The sequence below is a fragment of the Buteo buteo genome, chromosome 7 (genome assembly GCF_964188355.1).
Source record: "Buteo buteo chromosome 7, bButBut1.hap1.1, whole genome shotgun sequence".
Lineage (NCBI taxonomy): Eukaryota > Metazoa > Chordata > Aves > Accipitriformes > Accipitridae > Buteo > Buteo buteo.
The window spans coordinates 16,670,514-16,695,536 of NC_134177.1; the positions used below are offsets into that span (position 1 = coordinate 16,670,514).

Here is a 25,023-nt window from a genome sequence, read left to right on the forward strand (position 1 = left end):
AGTGGCAAATCTGTTGGTCCACTGTGGATTTTCTTAGATGCGGAGTACTTTTTGATGGTAGCACTGATTCTTGCAATGTAACTGCAAGTATATTTTTAAAGCTGACATATGCAGTATTTGTAATTAATGCAAACAAACTGTAAGGAAAAAAGACAGCAAAATGCTAAACAAAAATAGGTTTGGCATTTAAGTGCCACTCCTCTGAGAATTAATTCTGTACCTGTGGGTCTAAGTGTTAATGTACTGAATGAGCCCATTAGGGGTTCTCGCTGAAATCAGCTGTGCAGAAAATAATCAGTATCTGATAGATTTGCTTTTGTAATTTTTTTTACTTTTTTTCTGAAAAAAAAAGGATTGTTTAGTTTTGTAGTTCACATGAAACTTTAATACAGCAAAAGTCTTGTTAGGCTGTCCTCGTAAACAGTTTACTAATTCTCTTTTAGATCACTCTAAAGCAATTGTACACGTGTTAGATCAGGACCAGGCCCATAAATTCAATAACTGAAGTTGCTGGGTCAAGTTTTTGATGTTAAAAGCATGTTTAAATATATGTCATATGTGACATGCCATGGTGTCATGTGTCAGAAGTAGGACAGATGTTTTTGGTGCTCTTTCATGATTTGGAGGACTGAGTTGTTTGAGGCAGGGCACTACCTGTATCTCACAACTGTGGAGTTAAAGTTGCTTGTTCACACAGAAAAGGGGTCTTTGAAAAGTATGGGTTTTTTCTCTTTCCAGGGTTGCATGGCCTGTGTTTCTGTTTGCAGAATTTTACGTGTCCAGTATCTGGACGTAGGGCCAGATGTGAAGCTGTAGGGCATCTTTTTCAAATGAACTGACTAATCAGGGTGGTAGCGTTCACTGACAACAGGAACCACAGCGCAGGCATGAAGGAGAGTTACGTGTCTTTGGGATGGCTCAAGTCCCAGTTCCAATTTCTCTCTCTTTTTTTTTAATTTTTATTTTTATTTTTTAAGCAAAGACTAGTCTAAGGAGAAACTGTTGCTGCAGATCTTAATTGCTGAGTTTCATTGATGGATTGATTAGCTTTGGAGAATGGACTTTAACAATGCCTGGTGCTGTGTGTGACTGCTTCTGTTTAAACAGCTGGATTTGCTAAACAAGGGCTTAAGAAGAAGCATGCTCTTCTCTAGATGCATGTTTATGAGAGACAGTGAGGGCAAGGCTACGAAAAGGCAGAAGCTGAGTAAACTTTCTCACTTAGACAGCTGATGTTAATTGTGTCCTGCTCTCAGCTGCACAGCCCCGTTGACAGTTTATAGCAGGGTGATCCAGTCGGCATGTTCAAGCAAGACCCAGCGTGTGCCATGACTCCATCCACTTCCACTCAAGAAGATTTTTGTGGTTTGATTGCTATCTGGGCACTAATAAACAGCTGTAACCTATCTGTTCCCTGCTTGTCAGGATGTTAGGCAGCTCTTATTGGAGGAGTTGCTTCATGCATGGCAATGATGTAATTTACAAACAGTTGATTCTAATTTTTTTCTTATCTGGGAGCTAAGGAATGTGTCTTATCTTCACTACAGAAGCTTTACTACAGAATAACTGATTCAGTAAACAGGGTCTCATCCAAGTCCATTGAAGCTGATGGAAAAACTACTGCTGTTTGTATCTGGTTTTGTTCAGCTAGAAAATGAGGAAATCTTGCATTACAATGAATGCGAGCCTGAGCACTGGCCACCGCTATACCCAGGACTGACACGGTTGATTGATGAGTGCACATACAGGTCTTAATGAGCTCTTGTTGACCGTATATTCAATACGACTAAATTAAAAGAAAGTAAATTAAGAGCCGAGACAGAATCAGCTTTCAAATGTTTTCTGAAATCAGTTGTGTATTAATACTGGGAGTAATCAATGATCTTTGTCTGAAAGTGTATGTATGCATATATAGATATACAGAAAAATAGTTAGAGATACAGTCTGTGGGTGGTGTTTTTTTAATTTTTTAAATTTTTTTTAGAACTGGATCTATTCAACAGTTGATCATTTCCATGTAAACATTTTAGATGCTGTATGTATGTGACATCAGAAATGATGTGCTAAAAGACAGGCAGTAAGCAGCAGCTCAGCAGGCTTGCTGTTTTGAGTCAGTATGCATGGAAGAGGGAAATGCCTGTTTGCATCTCAGTGGGTTGTGAATTAAAGCATGAGATACTTTCTTTGCATGAGAAATCTTCAGTGTTTTCATAACAAACCTTAGATTCTGAAATGCACAGTTGCTGTAGCGCTGTTCACCTCTTCATAAATGGATGTAGATTGCAGATGGTGTTTAACAATTATGGTACTCTTGAATGATAAGTCTCTTTCTAAGTCTTGGAAAACTTCAGTTTGGATTCAGTTAGTAGAACAGAAAAAAAATATAAAGAAGAAAATTTTAGTGTCCTGTCCAGGGGCTGTGTGTTAGCAAGTGCTAATCTAGCATAAATTCTATATTATGAGAAAATTCAGAGCAGCCCTTGCTTAGTATAAGCATGCATTTCTGCTAACTTTCTAGCTGCTTTGTTCCTCTAAAACACATGAGAAGAGGGAGAACCATGTAAGAGGCAACACTTACAGTGGCTAAGGAAGTTGCAACAGTACCAGCTATTCAAAAGTAACTGAAACTGAAATTATGCATTCTATATTTCTTTCCCTAGACAGCTTCTGAAAACTTTCTGCCTTTACTAGTCCTGTTCCCTGGCTCGGGACAGTGTTGGGAATTTTGATACCAATAGCTATTGCTCTAACTTCAGCAAGGTCCACAAATAACCTGGAGGAGCACAGGGAGGATTATCCGTGGACAGCCCATGCATTGAGTGGTCCCTGATAATCATAAATGCCAGTAGTGGTCATAAACTATTTGCAACAGGATCAGGTGGTAGCAGAGATGATACCTGTGTATCTACATTAGTTCTGCAATAACTATGCTTATACCATCAAAAGGCAGACATCTATTTGTTTTAATTTGTCTGGTCTAAAGTGGAGAAGGTATATGTCTGCTAACAGCTAACCAAGAAGAATCTCATACTTTTTTGGAAATGACATAATGTTTGTGCCGCTCTTTGTATTTTGCAGTAATTCATATATGTATTGAAGTGCAGTGATTGAGAGGAGGGTTGTGATCCAGAGGAAAACAGACCAAACTTGCAAAGAGGTCTGTACAGAAAGGTCTGCTTCTTCAAAATCAGGCCTTTAAGATTTATTTGAAGCGTTGGTTCTTAGAAATCCATCTCTCACACAAGCATGTGCATTGGTGTAGGAAATCAGTATGTACTATGTGTTTGGCAACACATGACTGTTCTTAACCTGCTATCTGTTAATTCTAATTTCATCTTTTATTTTAAATCTTACTTTCCAACCTTTCATGAGTTTTTCAAGAATATTTTGTCTCGCCTTCAAGGATACTTTTTAACAGCAATCCAAGCATGCTATTAAATTGCAGACGATCCAGTCTTACAAGGTGATCATGGCTGTGGTTAATGGACTTTGAAACCAGCCTGTCTCTCTGGGAAGCAGTAAGCTGTGGGATGAGTGGAAGCATGCAGCAAAGTGTACTGTGTGGAACAGAAGTTTACTGTATAATATAAAGATCAGGTTAAAAAAATCCCAGAACTTCCAAATATGAAGTAGTATTGTTTATGCACCAGTTGTCTATCCCCCTCCTGGAGTGTAATGCACATTTCTTTCCTGAGAAAAGAAGATGACTATCTTTGCTATTTCAGCACATTGTCATGTTTCTAAAGAATCCTGGGGGAAAATAAACAGCTGTCGGGTGGCTCTGTCTTTTCCCTCTTTATGCCAAAAATTTTATTTTACCAGAAATTATTCTTTTGCCTTACTACTTTCTTTGACTGTATGTATATCATACAGACTGACACTGGTAGATATATATGTTTAAAATTTGTTTTTTTTTCACGTTGTATACTTAAGATCTTCTTTGTTTGCTGCTGGATTACATTAACCTAGTATATGTATGTAGGTATAATTTACAATCTTGATTATGTTGCATATGATGGGTTTCTCCTGTCTCCAGCTGTTTGACATCTTTTCAGAGTATGCTGGTTTGCAAAAGCTTTATTTGATGTAGAAACTTAAGTTTAGGCTGTAACTCCTATTTATAGGGAAAAAAAATATATTTCTTTTTAAGGAGTCTAGTATTGCCTTCTTGAGTGATAAGTGGAAGATTGTATTTTGCTAAAAATCTGGATTTTGAAAGTGCTCCTTGATGTTTCAACTTTTTAGTTGGCTTAATAGTTCTTTGGGTTTTGAACATATGGTCTGAGTCCATATAAATAGGAAAGGGAAGTTGCTGTTGGTACCATCGGTGACCCTCTAGCTATCTGCAGAGCTTCAACAGGGCTTGGAAGCATATGGATGAATTGGTTTTAGTAAAGTCATCAAAACTGCATGGGAAGAGAATTGGTTATCATGACTGTATTGACTCCATACAATATTGTGTAGCCCAATGATCCATTTCAGTTTTTTGAATGCTTTCTTTACTATTGTGGGCTTAAACCTTGTGCCGTATTCTCTTTAAAAGCTCTTTCACAGTTTTGCAATTAATTGGGAACTCAGACTGTTACGTTATTCAGTTTTATGGAGGAAACAGCAACTGAGCCTCTAAAGATATTTTCCAACAGGCTTTATATCAGCCATCTTTTTTGATCTCAGTAAGTTTTGTCTTGTTCAGAAGATATTGTAGAGTATTTTACATTTTCCAGGATATCTTCCAGCAATATAACTCATCTGTTAGAAAAATTAAGGGAGATTAGTTGTATAGCGACACTGTATTTATAAATAGTGTTTAAAGTTTTATTTTTCCAAAATTAACCAGTTTTATCATGAAGTTATGAGCAGCTCTAGATCTTGAATCCCAGTTATGGATCATGCCTTCCCATACTGTAAGCTGACCTGCACACAGCTCAGCCCGCACTATTATCCTTTTATTTGCTAATTCAAACGTGTTGTACTCAATAGCTTATCAGGGCAATGATATTAAAACAGCATGTTCTCCAAACAGGGCTGGTGACATGCTGGAAAGTACCCACCAGGAGCTTCTGGTGTGCAAGCAGCTATGCTGAGGGCAGAGCTGAGGACTGTGATTTCTCTTCCAGGCACAGAAATATTCCCCTTTTAGGGGAGCGGAGTGGCAAGGAAACTGCTAATTACGTTTTGTTTCTAACTTGAACTACTGTAAAAGACTCAGAACATGGATTTTGTTGATGGACTATGTGCTTTAGGTGAGGTGCAGAAGGAAGGGAAGTAGAACTTGTTGAGGACAATTCCTCTAGTTGACCTTCTCATTACTGGCTGAGTACAGAAGTTGGAAGTGAAAGTAGCAAGTCAGGACTCATAAATTTGAGAAGATTATACATGGGGGTAGGTTGCCTGCCTTGGAAATAAACAGGCATACTGAAAACTTTAATCCAAAACCAAACAGCTTTTTTCCCCCTTTTATTTTCTTTCTTTTTTCAACAGTTGATCTGTGGAAACAATAAATAGTAGCAGAAGTGCAATCAGAAGTCTGCAGTTAGTTGGGGCTGTTTACTGCCACTCTGACAGCTACTTCTCAGTTCAGCTTGCTCTTGAAGTGTGATGAGAGGAATCCAGGCTGAAAACACTTTTTCAGTTGTGTTGTGCTTTAGTGCATCTCTCCAGTGATGGAGAAGCATGCTCCTATGTGGTGTAAAGGCAAGCTAAATCCAGTCTGTGGGTTGGTTGTTTTTTTGTTTGTTGGTGTTTTTTTTGTTTGTTTGTTTTTGTGTGAAACTGTACCATTGGTCTCCCACATCTCCAGAGATGTGGGAGACATAATAATAATAGGCATAATTACATAGTTTTATTAATGGGCTTGGATGTGTCCATGTGCCTTTTCCAGGTATCCATCTCATCCATCTTCTCTTCCAGGTGTCTGCCCAGCATATGTCTTAGATTAAGGTCATGCAGATCACTGCCAAGGTTACCACTTGACCTTTCTTTGGCAGCGTGTATGTATTTTTTTAAATTTTTTTTATTAAATCCACAGAGGTGTTCCTAGTATGCTTCCAGTTCCCAAGCTTTTTCCATGATCTCTAGCAATTTGTTTATTTGCTTGCTGGAAACCTTTGGTGAATTATTTTGCAATTGTACATCTCTTTGCTAATTTAATGGAGAGGTTGATGCACAGTTGTTACTCTGTTGAGCAGTTCTGGGTGGGATGTAATCTGCAAATGGGAAAGTAGACTGTGTTTTATGTAGACACTAGAACATGGATAAAACTGTATTCTAGGAACCAAACATCATTTGTTTACCATTATAAGCCACTGGTTTTAAAGATAGAGATAGATTTTAATGGCATAATCTGGTACCACGCACAGATGTCCTTTGATCTTACAGCTCACTCCTACTCCAGAGAAGTGCACGGTACTTGAATCCAAGGACTAAATGTCAGCTCCCATGTGGCTGTGAGCAATATCCTCAGTTTTGGCTGCTCTGAAGCTACTGTACTAGTGTCCGCAACCCCTGGTAGAAATTATATAGTAATCTCTGTCAACGTTCATTCAAGATAAATAAGAACCACGTGGGTGTGCGAGGAATGACCACAGTTCTTTGCGTACTTCTTTGCCAAAGTACAAGGATAGAGGTCACTGCTACTTAAAGCACTCCTGCCATGGCAATTCCTGGCTGAGACCTTGCCAGGCAATTCACTGAAGACAAAGGCTCTGGTTTATAGTTCTTATTTCTGGAAATAAATATTTATAATACTGTCAGATCCCTGATGATAGCAGCACAAAAGATTGAGTAAAAGAGTGAGATGTTTTGATAAACTTCCACTGGATTTCCTAATACACTGCATGTGCTCTATATGCAGTGTTGGTTTTCACAACTCGAGTGCTGAAGGGTTTCCTCATTTGCATGTAAAAATGGATTCTGTTTGTCACTGGATATACTTGTCTTGGCCAAATGCGTGCTCTCTCAGGCTTGTTTACGAAACAAAACACCTGTTTTGTGAATGTAACTATTGGAAAGCTGTCTGGAATAATTGCACTCTAGTAACTTCAGCACCCTCAAACATGGCATGAAGCTCTATAGATATTTTTTTTTTTTCATGCCTTCCTGTTGAACTTCAGTATAGGGTTTGCATTTCCTTTTTACACAAACTGACTTCACTTGTGGAAATAAATGCCAAGTTTGGTAATCCCCTCCAGTGACTGCCAAGATGCCTCAGGCAGGCTGCGTGCCAGGGGAGCCCAGCCCTGCCGGGCAGCCCGTGCCCTCTGCGGCGTCCCAGTACCCTGCAAGCGTGGAGGGCTGCGACCGCCTGCTGTGTGCTTGGTTTTGTATATGTTTGCAGCTTGAGGATGGTGTTACTGTTTGTTGGAAAATATTACTGAGCGTGTGTTTGTCCCCTCGTGTGAGGGGGATAGTCAGATTAAGAAACTGGATAGCTCAAGTCTATATGTAAGACCATACGGCAGAGCTCCTTAGGGTAGGCGTGTAGGTGGAGGGCAGAGCAGAGCAGGGGTTTGTGCCAAAGTGGCTGATGAAGCAGGAAGAGTCTAGCTGCTGCTAGAATTCATCTTGGGGTTTTTGCAAAGACTGAGAATTTTGCGGCTCGCTCGCTGGGGTGTGCTGGGCCACAGTGGTAACTTGGGGTCTGAGTAATTGCAGACAGCTTTCTGCTGCTACGCCTAGGTCTTCATCGCGCAGTTGGAGCCCTAGAGCTGGCACAGCGATGCTGCTGGGGACTCTGGACCAGTCACTCAACCTCTCAGGGCGACATTTGCATGTGACTCAGCCTGTGGTAAAGGCTCTGGTGCCGCATTGAACCTCTGCACCGGCAGGGCTCTTCGTGGTACCAAACCTGCTCCGCGCAGCAGGGACCCCGTGGGTGGCTGCAGCTAAAACCGATGTAGCTGAGCACATGCTGAAATGGAAAAGGCGCTTGGATAAACTTATTCCCCTGGGATCTGTATTGTACTTGCACATTGACACTCCGGTGAGTTCGCGAAAGTCACTTCGTATTTGTGTTACTAGACACAAATGGGACGGGTGTTCTAAGAGATTGTTGTACCTAAATGTAGCAAACGAGGAGTAGATTTTTCAAAGTGAATGAAGTTAAAAGGTTAAAAAGAAATCAGCAGAAGTACTTGGTGGTCAGAAGCATTCTCTTCACTCACTTCCATGGGAAGAAACAAGTATCTCCCATGCTACACTTAGTGGAACTCTGCCAGTAAAATTGGTCCAAGTCGCCACTTACATCTAAATAAAGTCACAGTAGCCTACGGGAGTAACATTAATATTTTTGTAATGTCTTAATAGCTAGAAGAGAATGGTGCTGCTTTCCTCATTTGGTTAATAATACCCTCTGTAATGTGCCAAGGTAGCTATCATTTAATGCACTTTGCATTGTCTGTCCATACACACTATAGACAGAATAAAAGCATGTTTCTCTGCTCTTTGGTCAGACACAGATTACTTTCAACCAACCAACCAACCCACAAAAAAACCCCCAAAACAAAACAAAAAACCAAACAACTCCCACACCCCCCCACCCCCCCCCAAACCCCAAACAACCCCACCCCAACAAAGACTAAGAAGTCTATAAAGAAACTATAATTCTAAATGGACTCTAAATGCTATAATTACACTTCTGCTGCACTTAAAAATTATTTAAGTACCACATGCACCTAAAATTCTGTGGTGCAGCAGAGACATGGAAATAAAGCCTTTTAAACCTCTTCATCTGTAATTTTAAAAAACTGACCATTGGGACGTATGCTAAAAAGAAAACATTTCCAATGTGAATAATACCTTTATAAAAACAGCTTCCTGTTGTTCTGTGACTGTTTGCAAACCTAACTCAGGTAGCCTACTTAGATTACTTCATTGGCTGTGAGTATAATACAGGTTCTTTTGCAGTTTCATGTCAATATAAACTGCATTATTTGTCTGCTCAGCTTTCTCTGTTTTATATAGATTGGTTAAAATCCCTTATGATTTAGCACGTCATTCTCTTTCCTCCTATTCCATAGAACTCAAGTAACATGCCAGGGCTCCATAGTGATTCTTGAAATCCATGAACAATGTGTGGGTGGAATTATTGTGGGTTCCATTAAAGGAGAGTAACAATATCTCATAAAGAACAGGAGATTATTTTTTGCTTCCCAAACTGTACTTGTACATTGATTTAATACTTTCTTTTACTTAGTGACTATGGGAGGAATCTGATGCCGCCCACATTTTGTCATTTACATCATGTTGTCAAGTACAGATTTTTGAAATCCTTGCTGTTAGCATTCCTCAGGAAGGGGTAGGTGTGAAATATGTCTATTTGAAACCAAATTCCACGGTTATAGTCAGTGCTTGACTGGTCACCTAGGAAACTCTCAATAATGGATTCACTTGGCTTGGTGGTGCAGTCTGGTATGATCAGATTTTTTCCAGTTCCCTCTAATTTGAAAAGGCAGTGCTTGAACAAAAGTTAATCATAACTTAATCTGTTCCATAGAGAAAAATCCTGTCCTGTGTCTTCAGTTCTGTTTTAGTCATAGTCTAAGATACGTTCTTTATTCATTCTGTGGTGACTCCTGTAGAATTACTTTAGACTGCATGACCTTTAGAATAAACGATTTTGAAGGTATTGAACCATTATTGCTGTGTTTGTCTGTGAGTCAGTGCATCTGTGAATGCATTGCACTGGAATCCTCTGTGGAGGTCCTCCTGCCATTCTGAGATGGACTCATGGGTTCTTCTGATTCTTGCCTGCAAAAGGCTGCTAGCACTTAAGTGGGAAAAAGATGGAGCAATTAATCTGTGAAAACTGTCTTCCCAAAGTTTTTGGGTGTTCAAGTTGAGTTGATGGAAGCATTTCAACTATTTCCAGTTTCTTCTTTGCTGTGTATTGTATTGCAGGAGTGTCAGTCTGGTTCAGTAGCGCCAGCAGTTAAAATCTTCACTAGGAGTGTTGAGGACAAGGAGCACTGCTCTGTTGTCTGCCCCCCCCCCAAAAAATATCTATGGCAGATGTGAGAGAAATATGCAAAATTGGGTGTAGTGGGGAGTACAGGTAGCGATGTTTGTAGCTGAAGAATTTGGGCAGTGTCAGATAAAAGCTGTATGAGCCCCGCTCAAGGCACAGAACATTGTTTTTTCTGGAGTAGGTACTGGGCACATGGTGCTGTCACTGCTTAAAGGTTACATCGGTTCAAGGAGTGACTAGGTAAGAGCAAGGTCATTAAGTGGACCGAGTGTTTTGGAATATACGGAAACCCCATCCAGGTCAGGAAAAGCTGTAAACTGAGACTGGTAGAAAAAGCAGAAAAAGCGTCTTACATGCTTGTCTTATCCTTGCTCTTCCTCATGTATGCTGTTACAGCTGCTGTTGAGGATGGACTAGTCAGACCACTGTCTGACCTGGTTGGAGTGTTCTTGGAAGTGACCTGTTGACTAGGGCTGAATCTAAGCCTTATTTCAGTGGAAAAAATATGAGTGGCTCCTGAGACTAGTCTCCATAGTTTGCCTGCTGTGGCTATTTTAGACAGACTTCAATTTCATTGGAACAAGTGTTTTTTTATGTTGCCCTGCAACATAATGCAGATTATGTTAAGATATGTCTCTGCTTCTACAGGTATTTTTGCTTGACTGAGCAGAGGTGTACTTGAAGTACCCTGGTACTTGGCTGCAGAGCATCACATGAGTAACTTGCAAGGTGCATTTCTTCTACAAAGTGGGAAGCAGATCATCATCTTGTGTGTTAATTTTGCTGGTGTCAAATAAAACAAAATGGCAAGCAGTGATTGATTTGAATACACTCAGGATGACATCTTGGGTGTCTGAGGGCTGCTAAGTCTGTGGTGGTGGACAAGGCTGAAGGGTTAATAGGAATGTTTTTCACAGCAGCCACTTCTAGCACATGTTACTGTGCTCGAAGATAAACCGGGAGGATATTTTTTGGGAAAGTGAAGCAACAACAGGCGCTGTGTCTGGAATGCTCATTAGAGGCAATTAATTTTACTTCCTTGTAAGGATTGATCTCATGGGCTCTGTTTAGAGTGCAGCTGTTGCTTGAAGTCAGACCAAATTGAGGAACTGCAACGTGCTCTGGGATCCAGGCTGGTCTGATTAAATACTTGATGTTGGATAGAGGTACTGTCTTCCTCGTAGCTTTGAATTATGTACCTCGATTATGCAGCATGTTGCATAGGGTGCTGAATGTTGTTCAGTAGTTTAATTGGGAAGCTGTTTAGTGGGAATTCGTGGCCTCATTTGAACTATGTCAAAAGCCCTTCAATATGAAAAGGAAATTGGTTGCACAGTCATTTGCCTGCATGCAGTAAGAGGGCAAAATTAGCACTGCTATAATTTACAGAGGCTCTGAATAAAAAACCAAAACCCTTGCTCTTTTGTCTCAGCCCAAGGGCTTAAAAGCACTAAACGTTGCCTGTTGGGAATCTGGTTTCCATGGTTGTGTTGTTGTTTTTTTGTCGTCCCCCCGCCGTTTTAATGAAGAATATGGAGAATATAGACCACTTGCTTTCAGGGGAGTTACTGAGGTTGGGTTAAGTTCTCTGGTACCATTCAGTCCTGTGATAAGAGGTCACAGGATTAGCTCAGACTGAAAAGTAATGTTGTTTTTGTTTTGAAGATTCCTTCCTGTCCAGTAGTCATACTGGCTTTGTTTTCGTGTCTTGAGCTAGTTGTTTACAGAGCAGATAGACTTTTCTGCTTCCTCTTCCTGAGGATAATTTAAAATACAGCACCCTTGTCCATAGTAGTTCTTGTTTGATAATGTCTCATGCCTATAATATGACAGTGTATTTGCCTCCTCTTTTTGAATGAGATGCTGGCAAGTCATAAAGCCCACTGATCCAGTGCTGTTCAGTGCATTTTTACATTACAAACTATGGCCTGAAAACATATTAAAACATGTTCCTTCTTTTTCTCCCTCAGATAAACTACTAGTTTTTACTGTAGCAACTAAGGAAACTGATGGCTTTCACCGTTTCATGCAAACTGCAAAGCACTTCAACTACACAGTAAAGGTATTGTATGTTTTCATATCAAATATTCATACTATACAGTACATAAGACTTAAACATATGTTTAAGACAAACAGTGTGATAGTAACTGAAGTTGCATTAGCTTCCCACATGTTAGGGCAAAGTAAAACAATTACAGAGCTTGGGGGCAACGCAAGGCACTTGCACGTGGCCCTGCTGCCGTCCCTGTTGCTTACTGGCTGGTCCCCTTCTGAATGACCATGGGAGCATGCTTTTTCTACTGCCGTAGGACCTGTTCTACAGATTAGTAGCTATTGTGATCAGCGTCCTCAGTCACTTACAGGTTCTGTCATGATTTATCGTATAGCCTTGCTTTTCAGTGCAGCTGATTTTGTTTGCATGACTACTTATGGAAGCTGCACTACACTCAGAGGGCTTTGGATGTTTCTTTCTTCCTTAAACAAGGCTGGATCCCTGGTGCAGGGAAGCAGGGAGGGTCATAACTGAAAGTTTCACTGTGTTTCCCAGGAACCTGTAATTGTCTGAGAGGACAAAATGTTTCTATCATTCTTGCCAGCCTTTTCTGCCTTGTTCCACATCTACATATGTCACGTACTGAGGTTGATCTTGGGAAAAGGGGAGGGCACTAACCTTCTTCTAAACTTTGCCCACAAATTGGTTCTGCAAGAGAAAATCTAGGAATTCAGATGGTATTATGAAATTTTTCTGCTTACTTACCACAGCGTCTACACTATAAATAGGAAATTATTTGGGTCTCTGAAGTTTGACTTCTACTGCTGAACTTGGAAGACTGAGAGAACCTTTCCTAATATGATAATGCCGTACTAAAGCACCCGAGAAGCCTGAGCTCTGGATACGTCTATTGGCTTTGCAGATTTGTCCAAAACATCATGCAGTGTAGTTCTTCCAGGTTTTATAAGTTCCAAAAACATTATGTTCAAAACCCACAAAAAGTTTAAGGGGTTTTTTCTTTTTTTGAGATGTAATTCACTGTAGTGCTTGGCTAGGGAGGAGTTTAGTTGATTTTAGCAGCCAGCTGTATATCGGGGAACCTATCCTTTCCTTGTACAAAAGTGTTCTGGAGGGACTTCAGAAAGACTGGAGCTTGCATTTGTATTAATAATACCCTGATCCACCAAAGTCTCCTGTTCCTAAAGTGATTATATTGACTTTTAACGGTCTCGTTGAGAATGTTTTTCTAGTACAAATTTTGAAACAATTATTAGCTTTTTTCTTTTATTTTCTGAAGGAGACACATTTGAATAAATGGTGGTAGCAGGCAATTGCTCAATTCTTATTTGGTTAAGAAATGTGTGTCTCATGTTTTTGCAGTGATGTCATTGTGCTGAATGCTGCTTCAGACATGGAAGACTTACGGTGCTGGAAATGCTGGCTTGCTATGCTTTAATGTGTTGCTTCTGCTTTAACATCTGTTTTCAGTAAGGGTCTGCTTTAAAAAGCCTGTTTTGGGGTACTAGCAAAAAGTGCTTTTTTTTCTTATTCCAGGTACTTGGAAAAGGTGAAGATTGGAAAGGTGGTGAGCTGCCTAACTCTATTGGCGGAGGGCAGAAAGTTCGACTGCTGAAAGAAGGCATAGGAAGCTATGCTAATCAAGAGGACTTGGTTGTAATGTTTGTTGAATGGTGAGCAAACCTGGCTTGTTGCCTTTACATTTTAGTCTGGGTAGGCATGCAAAAGTAGCTGCTGTGCCGTGCTGAAAGTTGCATGCTGCTTTTCCCCCTCGCTGTTTATTTGAGAAGAGTTTGCTTCCGTTTTTCTCCATTCATAAGAATAGTAGATTGCTCTTGGAGTAAGCGTTATTTTTTAACAGATTTACAGATGAAAGGGTTGTTCATAGTTTTCCTGCCTTGAGGAGGTAAAAAAATGTTATTGGGAGCTGACAGGCTTTTAGGCAAGTGTTTGTCCTCTCCCTGCTCAGCTGTAGTGAGAGCAGGACGTGGCTGCGGTCTGGGAGTGTGGAATGGGGGGGGAGCAAAAGCAGCTCCAGAAATAAAGTGGCCAGTAGGGACCAGAGCATGATCTTGTTCCATGAAGTAACAGTGATATGGAGGAAGTTGGAAAACGGGCCCCTGCGGAAAGCACTTAATAGGGGAACTTCTTTTACATGTTGGAGAACTGAAACAGGAGTCTTGGTGCCAGATATACCCCTGGTGCCTGTGCTGCCTGTGTGACGGAAGGATGGAGAGGCAGTACTGCTGCAGGTGCCAGACTACAGCTCATAGCACAGCTATGCATGAACATCCTCACTGGAGGCCAGATTGGTTTCTCCCTGTCACAGAGAACAGGAAGCTCAAACATGTTCAGATCCCGCTTTTTCCATTGCTTCCCTCTGCTCCCCCCCACCCCCCCATCTTCTGCTCCTATGACAAGAGAGTGGTCAGGGCAGCTAAGAATCCAGCTCACAGCAGCTGCCAAGCTCTTTCATGCTAGCATGAACCAGAGTGGGGGCACAGCTCTAAAAGAATCGCTATGAGGACGGTACGGGACCCAGTCTTGAATCAGGGATATGAAGCCCCAGTTGCAGACAGGCAGCCTTGGGGAGGTAGCTGAGTGCAGGCTTGGAGAGTTTGTGCATGGGTTCGTGCTGCTGTTACTGAGTCATGTTGGAATGTCTGCTCCAGAATTTTCTTTCAGCTTTTAACCTGCTTTTATTTTTTATTTATTTTTAAAAATTTGGCAGCTGAAGAATTTTAGGGATCCTTTTGTAAGGTAGAGGTTCAACAGGATTTGTATAGCAGACATCATCATGACAGAGAAAGTGGTCTGACAGTGGTGTTTACTGGAAAGTTCATTTGTTGTTTTGTCTAAGAGTTTAGGAAAGTTGGAGTAGACTATTAAACTGGTAGAAAATGTGAAGATGCTACTCAGTTTTCTGTTTTAATTTTACCTCTTGTTGGCTTTCTAGCTCTATCTTCTACTTATCACGTCTGAATCACTTTAACCAATTTATGAACAAGCTTTATAAGGGAAACTTATGCCAAATATCTTCTTTGTATGCTTAATTGACAGTAGAAGTAATGTAGAGTTTGGAGGTACACGTTCAGTTTTTGAATTTTTTTCTTACTGACTTGGTCAGTTTTGCATTTGGTAAGTGGAAAAACTATGTTTCTAAAAGTAAATATATTACATGTTTGTTCATAGTGTTGTCCTACTGATCATGCAATAACTGAAAGTTTTTAAGATTAATTTGGGAGATTATTTTGTTCTTTGCTAAACACTCAGATGAATCAAATGTTTCCCAAATGTTTGCTACTTGACACTGAATTTCTTTGTTTGCAAATTTATTATACTGATTCATCACTATTTTCTCCCTATATGGTAAAATATGCAAATTTGTTATCAGATTTGGGTATAGCTCAAATTCTTGTCCAACGTAATTTATTCTCTCAAGGCTGTCTGCTGGCATGGATGAGAGAATACAGAGGACTGTGTGTTGAAGTGCAGATGCCATAATCTTTCTTGCTATGAAAAATCCCAGGATTTAAGGCCTCCCAAGTTCTTGAGGTCCATAATTCCAGTTACATATTGATTTAAAGCTGGTGGAACTGATTCCAGATAGGAGAAAAAAATAGTTTACTGATTCTAGCATTATATTTTAATTCTAATGAGCTTTTTCATTTCCAGGAATCCTGGTTTGCAATTTAAATGTTTATCAATGTAGCCGTAAGTTTGGAAAAGACAAATATAGTGAACTTCCTTTCTTTTTCAAGTGTTTTTCATTATATTCATTATGAAGCATTTGGAATATTAATCTTGGGGGTGGGGAAAGGAAACGTCTGGTTTACTTACTGTAACTAGGCAAATCATTTCTAGTGAACTGTTTTCTTAACAAACTTAGCTTCTTGCTTTTTTTTTTTTTGAGCAGTTTTTATACGGCTCACAATTCTTGAAATAGTTTGAACTTCTGTGGACAGTTTGTGTCTAGGTGCAGATAGCAAAATGCTTTGCCTGCAGATGGAACGCTATTTAAATTAGGCTTGTTTTTGCAAGAGCTAACTACTGGTTTACTTTGGACCATTTTAGATTGAATTGGCTAATGGCCAGTGTAGAGTGGATAAAATGGTTGATGCTGTGACTATTCATCCAGAACTCCCACAGCCATCTATTTGTATTGTGGAAGACTTTTGAAGCCTCTCAGGTTTCGGGGTTTTTTTAAACATTTGTAAGAAAGTAAGGGGTAATTACATTTTCTACATACCTCAAAATAGTTAAGGTGTGATACAGTGTAAGTGACAAAATGGCTGTGTGGCTGAACAATCCAGTTAAATAAGATGAGATGCGTATTTGGAGCTCTTAACCTGCAGCTCCAATAGTAAAAAGTCCTTGTTGTTATAAAAGTTGTGGATACAAAAATTGCACATTCTGTTCTAGAGGACCTAAGCCACCATTGCCGTTTCCCTGTGTTGCTGGGAGCGCTGGTTGCGTAGACAGGATGCTTTGCTGCTGCAGAAGAGGAGGAGGGATGGGTGGATTCCAGCCCCAAGCATCTGCCATCTGGGAGCTTCAGGAAATGGGATTGGAGTTGTGGAAAATTTCTGGTGTGGGTTTTGTTTTTGTTTTTTTTTTTCTTTTTTTTTCTTTTTTTTCTTTTTTTTTCTTCTTGCTTTCTACTTAATCGGAAGGATTTATGAAGAGTAAATAAAAGACTATCTGAGCTTTTCCAGCTTGCCAAGGCAGCCTGCTTTTTCCTGGATATATCCACACTTTTTCTTCCCTGTCAAATTTTGAAGCCCCGCTTAAAGTAAGTTATGTGCATCACCCATAATTACAGTAGAAACTGTCAAGGATAGTCCTGGGACCCATTTTGTGATGGTCTTAGTGGTGAATCCTCCCTTACAGTAGGAGTTGAGTGCCGGATAGACTGAACATAATCTGACATGGCAGGTAAGCAAGGCAAATGATGGATTTATAGGTTTTAGTTTGACTTTAGAAGTTTTCCTGTTGCCTGGAGAGAAAAGCAGGAGCCTCATAAAGCAGCTGATGGGAAGACTGGCATCAAGGGATAGAAGGCTGGTGAAGGTCCTGCCCAGTGGGAGGTGTGGTGGCTATAAGTCACCTCTTGACAAAACCGCAGGCCATGAAAATCAGTGGAAAAAGTAGGTCCATGCTGGATTCATACTCCTGCATAATATCCATTAGTGTGTAAAGTTTACAATAATGGGTAATACAGTTTAGCAGCTCTGCGCTGTGCTTTGTGTAATAAACTGTGCTGTATTAAGTAGCATATCCCTTCTCCAAGCAGAGCCACTGGTTAGCCCAGCATGTTGCTCAACTTTGGCTTTCTTTTACAGAATGACAGTCCTTGGAAGCAATGTTCCAGGGGTGTTTGGTTCCTTCCCACAGCTGTAAGTCATTGCAGCAGCAGCACTAACCTGATCAAAGAGGAGAAGCACAGCCTGCCATAAGCTATTAAGTTAAAGCCCCAGACAAATCTCTGTTTTTGTCTGTCTTCAACTTGTCTCCTGTTTCTTACTTGTTCTTCAAGCTCATTCTGGCTTTGAATCGGGCTACACCAATTGAAAGGAAAAGGGAGGGAAATGTATTCCTGTATATTTGGGCAGAAACAGGCAGTTTTCGCAAAACTGGGGCAACTCCAAAATGTACAATGTTTTTTTCATACATTCTTCTGCCAAAGTTACAGAAAAACAAAACAGTGAGAGTTTTCAGAAACCCGCTTACTTTATATAGACTACATAACACACTTCCTCTCCAGGGTTCATACTTTGCTCTGCGGTAGAAATCTTCTCTTTTGCATTTGTAAGCCAGCTGTTGTTCAGTTCTCTTAGGCCAATTGCGTGAAATCCCCTTTGAAGAAAAGACATTTTAAATAATTTCAGAACAGTAATAAAGAAGTACTAGAAGTCAGTAATGGTTGATCTGTTGGCACTATTGCTGGGTAATACATTGCAATGCAAAAATTTCTCTGTACTGCAGGTGGGAGTACTGCTGTCCTTCTTAGCCCAGCTAAAAGACTTTGCAGGAACAAAATCTTGCTGTACCATTCCTTTGCCCTATATCAGGGCTGATGATTTTCAGTTACTAAGATAGATGTGTGGAATAAGAATATACTTGCATTCATATGAGGAAGCTGTAAGGCTGAGATGCTGCCATTAAATCCAAATATTCTGCTTTTTCAGCCAGAGACTAATCTATGACATGATTCCAATATTACTGTGTTATGGTTTCATGCTGTGTAAAATGAACCTTGAAGTGGTTTGCACATTTATATGTAGATCTCAAGTACTAACAAAGGAACCCTATACTGTGAATAATTTAATCATTTATACATATTTTGAGGTTTTGGGTTGTTTGGGTTTTTTTCCAGAGACATTGATTTTGATATGGTTCAACAACAAGAAACCAATAGGCTTGGGATACTACACTCTTACATGACCTTTGCCAAACACATGCATGTTTCTTTCTGTTTTGGGGTACTGTTGACCTTTGGCTGTGGGTAACCCTCAGAGATGAACCCTTAGAGATGAACCCTCCAGCTTTAGGTCTTTGTTCTCAGTAGGAGTTGGGAGTCAAATCTGATGAACACATAAAGACAGGTAAAGTTTTTCATAAATAGTTACTGTGAAGTTTAGAGCCTTCTGAAGTCTTCAGCACATTAAAGAGGTTGAAGGAGAAATCTATATATTGTCAGGATGCAACACAGTTTAAGTTCATGGGCAACTACACTCTACTGAGAAATATCTAAGTATATTCTTGATAAGACTTTTCAGAAGAAAGTCAGTGCTGTTGTGTTTTGGAACAAGAACATCTAAAGTTTTGCAGTGAAAGTCACCTAAGTCATCCTTCAGTCCTACACTATTTCATCTGCTAAGTTTTGATTTTTTTGTTGTTGCTGTTCTTAAACACATAAACAGTTTTCTAAAGTGGAAAATATATTTTTTACTCAAAATATATGAAATGTGAAAATCAATTTCAAGTAGACAAAATCTGAAGGAAAAAGAATGTCCAAAATGTGGAAGGCTAAAAAGAATTAATGTAAATAGAAGGGGAAACTGTATTGGATAAATAGTATTGATTGAAGTTTTTCTTCTAAAAGGGTGTAGGATTTTTACATGGTGGTAAAACACAATTTAATAAATCATTTTTTCAGAATAAAAGGGCTGTCTGTATGATTTTTAAAATTTGAATAGTCCAACCACTTGTTGTTTTCAACACAAAAGCATTAAAATTAATCTAATGGATATCTTTTCTTTATTTTCAGCTATGATGTTATCTTTGCGGGGGGCCCTGACGAACTGCTAAAGAAGTTTCAGGAAACTAATCATAAAGTGGTGTTTGCAGCAGATGGACTAATTTGGCCAGATAAAAGGTTAGCTGACAAGTATCCTGTTGTCAAGAGTGGAAAACGATTCCTGAACTCAGGAGGCAAGTGTGATTCTTGAACATATTTTACTCCTAAACTTGAATATGACTCACTTCTGTTAACTGTTTCATGTATTTGTATGTGAAACTGTTCCGAATTCCCCAAATATAAAATGGAGGACTGGATTTGCTGTCTTCTTCTTCCCCTCTCCCTCCCAACTTGAATAGCTCCTGTTCTGTGCTCAAGAATAGTTTTAATTCAAACTTACATAGTGTTTGTTGGCAGTAACTTGTGAAAAGCAGGTAAATAAAGTAGCAGCTTGGCAAGCAACTGTGCCTTGCAATGAAACACTGTACAGGGATGACCCAAGTGCCATGATTGAATCTACTTCAGAAACAATCTAGTGTACAAGCCCAGCCAAAGCAGTACATGCTGTTTATAGGCACAGTTTAGCTGGGTCACAGAATTTCCTGACTGACAGTGTAGATGTGCTGGTAACTCTGCCTGACCCGGTCAGTGTGGCTTAGGCTGTTCATTGCAAGAAAAGTGTGAGTTACTCCTGTTAATCTCAATGACATGTTAATTCTGGAATCCGCCTTTAAATGTCAGCTTTGGTAATAATTTTGCAGTTGATTAATACATGCACTGACACTGATAGTGTTTAACTGCTACAGACCACAGTATGTCACTTCTCCTAGGTACATGGTGCTGGGCAGCGTGCAGATCTGGGAGTGTCCTCGTTCCTTTCCCTCACCTATCTGCCCTATCTTTTTTTTTTGTTCTGGCTTAAACATAACATATATTGGTTTTGAGTTGAATTCTTTTTGTAGTTCTGGCAGTACTAGATTCAGGCTTTTCTGCCAGCAAGAAGCGATTAATGAAAATGAAACTTTTGCCACAGATGGGCTTCTTGGGAACAGTAGTAGTCTAATCTCATGCTTTGGAGTTCTTGGGACCATATTAAACAGATCTCTGTTTCCTATTTTTCCCCTTAAAACAGCATTAATATAAAATAGCCCTTAATTCTGAACTCTTTAGAACAGAACTGGTACATATCACAGGAAGAAAACTGGATTTTGAGCCAAGTTGTAGGAATTTCATACTTTTCCTTTGCTGGCACCAGACAGTCAGAATGAAGTCCCTGACTGGTGGACAGCATTGGCAGAGTAGTGCTTTTTATGGAAATAACTTATGTGTATGTAATATTGCAGGATTTATTGGTTATGCTCCATATATAAATCGTATTGTGCAGGAATGGGATCTGCAGGATAATGATGATGACCAGCTGTTTTACACCAAAATCTATGTTGACCCATTGGCAAGGGTAGGTAGTGACTGGCTTTCTCATTTCTTTCTGCTTGAAGCAACATGCTGCTCCTCATAAAACATCGGGAGATAAAAATAAAAGGAATACTGTCTCTTTATTCCTGAGTGCCATGTTGACACTTGTGTTTGTTCTGCAGAGGTTCCTACTGTTGGAGTGATGAACAGGCTTCCAAAGGGTCATGACTTGATATATTATTTCAGGCTGTCTGCAGATCCAGACAGGTTGTGCTTCGTTGTTAGAAATAATAGCTCTGAGGTATATGATCGGACACATTCATCTCAATGAGGGTCCCATGTACTTGGCAGTTTGACGCTCAAGAATGTGGCATTTTTCCAGGGTGTCACTGAACTACTTGCTGATCCAGTGTTTTATATTTTGGCTTGCTGCCGTTTCAGATCCTGCCTGCAGCTGCCTCTGACTCTTCAGCGTTTTGTGCAGATATGTTCAATAAAGCTGCATCATAAATTTTGGGTGAAGACCTCTCCATGCCCTAGCTTAACAAAGTTCTCTGCTGAGTAGCAGCATTAAAGCATGATAGATGTCAGAGGCATGGCCCTGATGCTGGAAAAAGAGGGCTAAGGAAAGTTAACAATGTATTGATGCAAAAAGACTTTTAGAAACTGATATTGCAGAATTTTGAGGTTGATTTTGAGCATTTGTATGCTTAAGGCAGATGTGAAGTTTCTGAAATACATGTATGTTCTTCCATTAAGTTATGCCTGAAACATCAGGCATGTTTAGATACAGGTACAGAAATAGAGTAGAATAGAATAGAATATTTCAGTTGGAAGGGACCTACAATGATCATGTAGTCCAGCTGCCTGACCAATACAGGGCTGACCAAAAGTTAAAGCATGTTATTAAGGGCATTGTCCAAATGCCTCTTAAACACTTGACAGGCTTGGGGCATCGACCACCTCTCTAGGAAGCCTTTCCAGTGTTTGACTGCCCTCTTGGTAAAGAAATGCTTCCTAATGTCCAGTCTAAACCTCCCCTGGCGCAGCTTTGAACCATTCCCATGTGTCCTGGCACTGGATACCAAGAAGAGATCAGCACCTCCCTCTCCAGTTCCCCTCCTCAGGAAGCTGTAGAGAGCAATGCGGTCTCCCCTCAGCCTCCTTTTCTCCAAACTAGACAAGCTGAAAGACCTTAACCGCTCCTCAGAGGACATTCCTTCCAGCCCTTAATGTTTAAATTGATTTTATGCAAGTTAAGTCAGATGCTAGATACGCTATTGAAAGGACAGGGTGTAGAGACATTAAAGCTGACTCTGCAGCAAAGTCAGAAGTAATATAATTAGCTGTCTAAACAGGTTGTCCTCTAGACAAAAAAATGTGTACTTCTGCACAGTGCACTACTGCACTGTGATTCAAAATGCCTTCATGGCACTTAGCTTGGGATACTGTACTATACATTAGCACTAATTCTCTGCATGGCAATGTCCAATGTTGTAAAACACATAACAAAATCTTGGAACACCAAAACAGAGTATGTTATCTGTACAAGGGTTTTTAAGTGTGTTTTAAAGGTTACATACTTTGATCAACATGTTAAAACTTCAAAACAAGGTACTTTAATCCTACCTAGATTCTTATTTAATACTACAATATTAGGAACATGTTTTAAAACTAGTGGTGTTTTCTTTTCTGACATGATACTTAAATTTGTCTTTCATATTTTTGAGACTGTGAAATGCAGTATATTTTGTTGCTTGGCCAAGACTACTTAAATTTTTTTAAGATAAGACAAATTTTCTTTGGCTTATACTACCAAATTGTAGTTTCTTTGGGGAGTTATGACCTTTAACCTTCAAATTTAGGTAAAGTTTTTGCATATATAAAACTGCACAACTCAGGAATATAGAAAAACTTAACAATATAAAATTAAGAATTACATTGGAGTGCTGAACATGTAGAGTAGTTTTGCCTGATTATTTGCTGCCACTGCAGTATAACTGCAACATTTCCATAAAAACATTGGCTCTTAGAATGCCTCAACATCTTTGGTACTTTTATTTCAGGAACGCATTAACATTACTTTGGACCACAAATGTACAATTTTTCAGACCCTAAATGGAGCTGTTGGTAAGTGTATGATCTGTATGTTGTGTGTTTTATTAACTGTTATTAACACTTTCTTTGCTTAATGCTGGATATAGTTCCCTAAACATAAGCTTGTTTTAAAGAAATATTTGGATGGGTAAACCTGATTACCAGATTAGTTACAGGTCTTTTGGATTTAATATTAATTGATTTCTCCCAGTGATAAATTATTTCATTTAAAATAGAAAAAATAGTTTTCAATAAATGAAGTTAGCAATAAACACAAAGTTAAGAACCATTTTTCCATCTGCCTTTCACAAACTTAATGGCAGGAGTAAGATTGGTAATTAAAATTGCATTTTAGATGTTCTTAAGCAAATGGCTACACATAATGAAATGGAGCGTGGAATAATGTAGAATTTCCTTTATCCAACATGGCATCTGTGCAAACTTACTTTCTTACCTTTAACCTCCAATTACAGAACAACTTTTTATAGTCAAATCATATCTGAAGTAACTAAGATTTCTCTACAAATACCATTTGCACAAAATTAGTTTAAAGTGGATTTTATTCAGATACTGAAGGCTGCTGATGGCAAACTCTGGAGCTTGATGTAACCTTATTTAGCATAAAGAGCTTAGAATTCAAGGTCTGGTTAAAAAAAATGAACAAAAGCTTCCAAATAAATAACACTGACAGTGATAGCAACAGCAAGGTATATTGTATCAGCAAGAACTTAAATAATTTTAGCTTTTATTTATAAAGTGTTATTACTGTATGATCTTTGTTGATTTGCAGATGAAGTCCTTTTGAAATTTGAAGAGGGAAAAGTAAGAGCAAGGAATTCAGTGTACGATACACTACCAATCACTGTTCATGGAAATGGTCCAACTAAAGTGAGTGTTTTTATTATTGTGCAAAGATAGCATTTTCAACTGAGGCAAAAACAATGGTGGAAGAGTCTGAAACAGTCATAGCACACTACCACTGCTCATTTCCAATTAAAGTTAATAAAGAATTGCAAGGATTAAAAAAAAAAATTCTAATAGCTCGCTCCATCATGTTATTCTGCTGTCACTGTAACTTGATATTGCTGCTGAAACAACTCATCTGCTCCCTAATTCATTGTAGCACGGGATATTAGAACCAGTTAAGCTTATGTTAATTTGTTCACTATCACAAAACAGTTCTTGAAGCTAGCAAAGAACGTCTATCTGGTTATTAAATGGTAATCAGAAGAATAGGTTTTCAGGGGGAGAAAAATCAGACCAAGAGTCATCAGACTGGGGTACAAAACAGTAACACATCTGATCCTACTGCAGACTGTGGTGTGTGTTTGTATACACATATATAAAAAAAATTATTGTATATAGACAAAAATATGTATGTGTATGTATGTCCATAAGTGTGCATGTGTGTGTGTATATATACACACACGTGCATGGCTGGCTTTTGTTGTTGCATCTTCAGTGTCATTGATCACTGCCTGCAATGTACCTGTGGCTCAAGAACTTTGGGTTCATGGTAGAGCACTGTCTGCCCTGTGAAGCAGCTGGTTTGGCAGATTCTGTCCATGTGTGTGGATTCAGTGGTCCAGAGGGCCTGGCACAGTTTCTCTGAGAGAAATGGCTTCGTTTTGGTCATATGGTAGTTGCATTTTTTTGTTATACAGCAAAGAAGTGTAAAGGTGTATCATTTCTAATAGCCTCTGTTGGCTGAAGGATTGGGCATGGCTACTTTCTAAGTTCTTCTGAATACATGTTCCTTGCTGTAGCTCCTTATTTTCAGAAAAATGCCTCCCAGGAGAATGAAATAAAGTTTGAAACTCATTAATATCCTAATGACTGCTGCTTCTTAGTTTTTGCACTGTATTTCATCTTTGGAATTAGTGAATATAATGATGCCATTATCTGTTTGGCTTATAACTATTCAGTAGTGGTGAAATATATGACCAATTTCTTCCATGTTGCTACAGTTATTTTTGCCTCAGTTAAATCCTCAAGTTATCTATCATCACTGGCTTTGCTGATGCTTTGCCAATGAAAAGAAAGGTACTGTATTATACGATTGGGCAAGGAGTTTAGGTGGGAACTCCTTATACTAATCCACGAGTTACGCTACATTAAACAAGACTTAATCTCTGCATGTAGTGATGTAGTTTTAAAAACAAAGAGGAAGCTCTTGCTATGTATCATTTTGTCAATGTGATTAGATTCTTCTGTTTTAAACATAGAGTAGAATTTATTGTTTACGAGGACAACAGTATAATAAGATTGGAAAAATTTTTCACTAGTTAGTAAATAAAC

The 25,023-nt window shown here is 39.3% G+C and overlaps 1 protein-coding gene across 5 annotated transcripts in view; it reads left to right on the forward strand.

The window, feature by feature from the left end:
* Positions 1-25,023, forward strand: part of PLOD2 (procollagen-lysine,2-oxoglutarate 5-dioxygenase 2) — a 72,850-nt gene that overhangs the window by 20,694 nt on the left and 27,133 nt on the right. For all 5 annotated transcript variants that reach the window (XR_012650969.1, XM_075031720.1, XM_075031719.1 and 2 more), the window contains exons 2-7: positions 11,935-12,026; positions 13,512-13,648; positions 19,246-19,409; positions 20,559-20,671; positions 22,695-22,758; positions 23,516-23,613. Coding sequence is in view for 4 of the 5 variants with exons in the window: in XM_075031720.1 (XP_074887821.1) it covers positions 11,935-12,026; positions 13,512-13,648; positions 19,246-19,409; positions 20,559-20,671; positions 22,695-22,758; positions 23,516-23,613 (668 nt within the window). In the remaining variant the exon portion in view is untranslated. The remainder of the gene's footprint in view (positions 1-11,934; positions 12,027-13,511; positions 13,649-19,245; positions 19,410-20,558; positions 20,672-22,694; positions 22,759-23,515; positions 23,614-25,023) is intronic.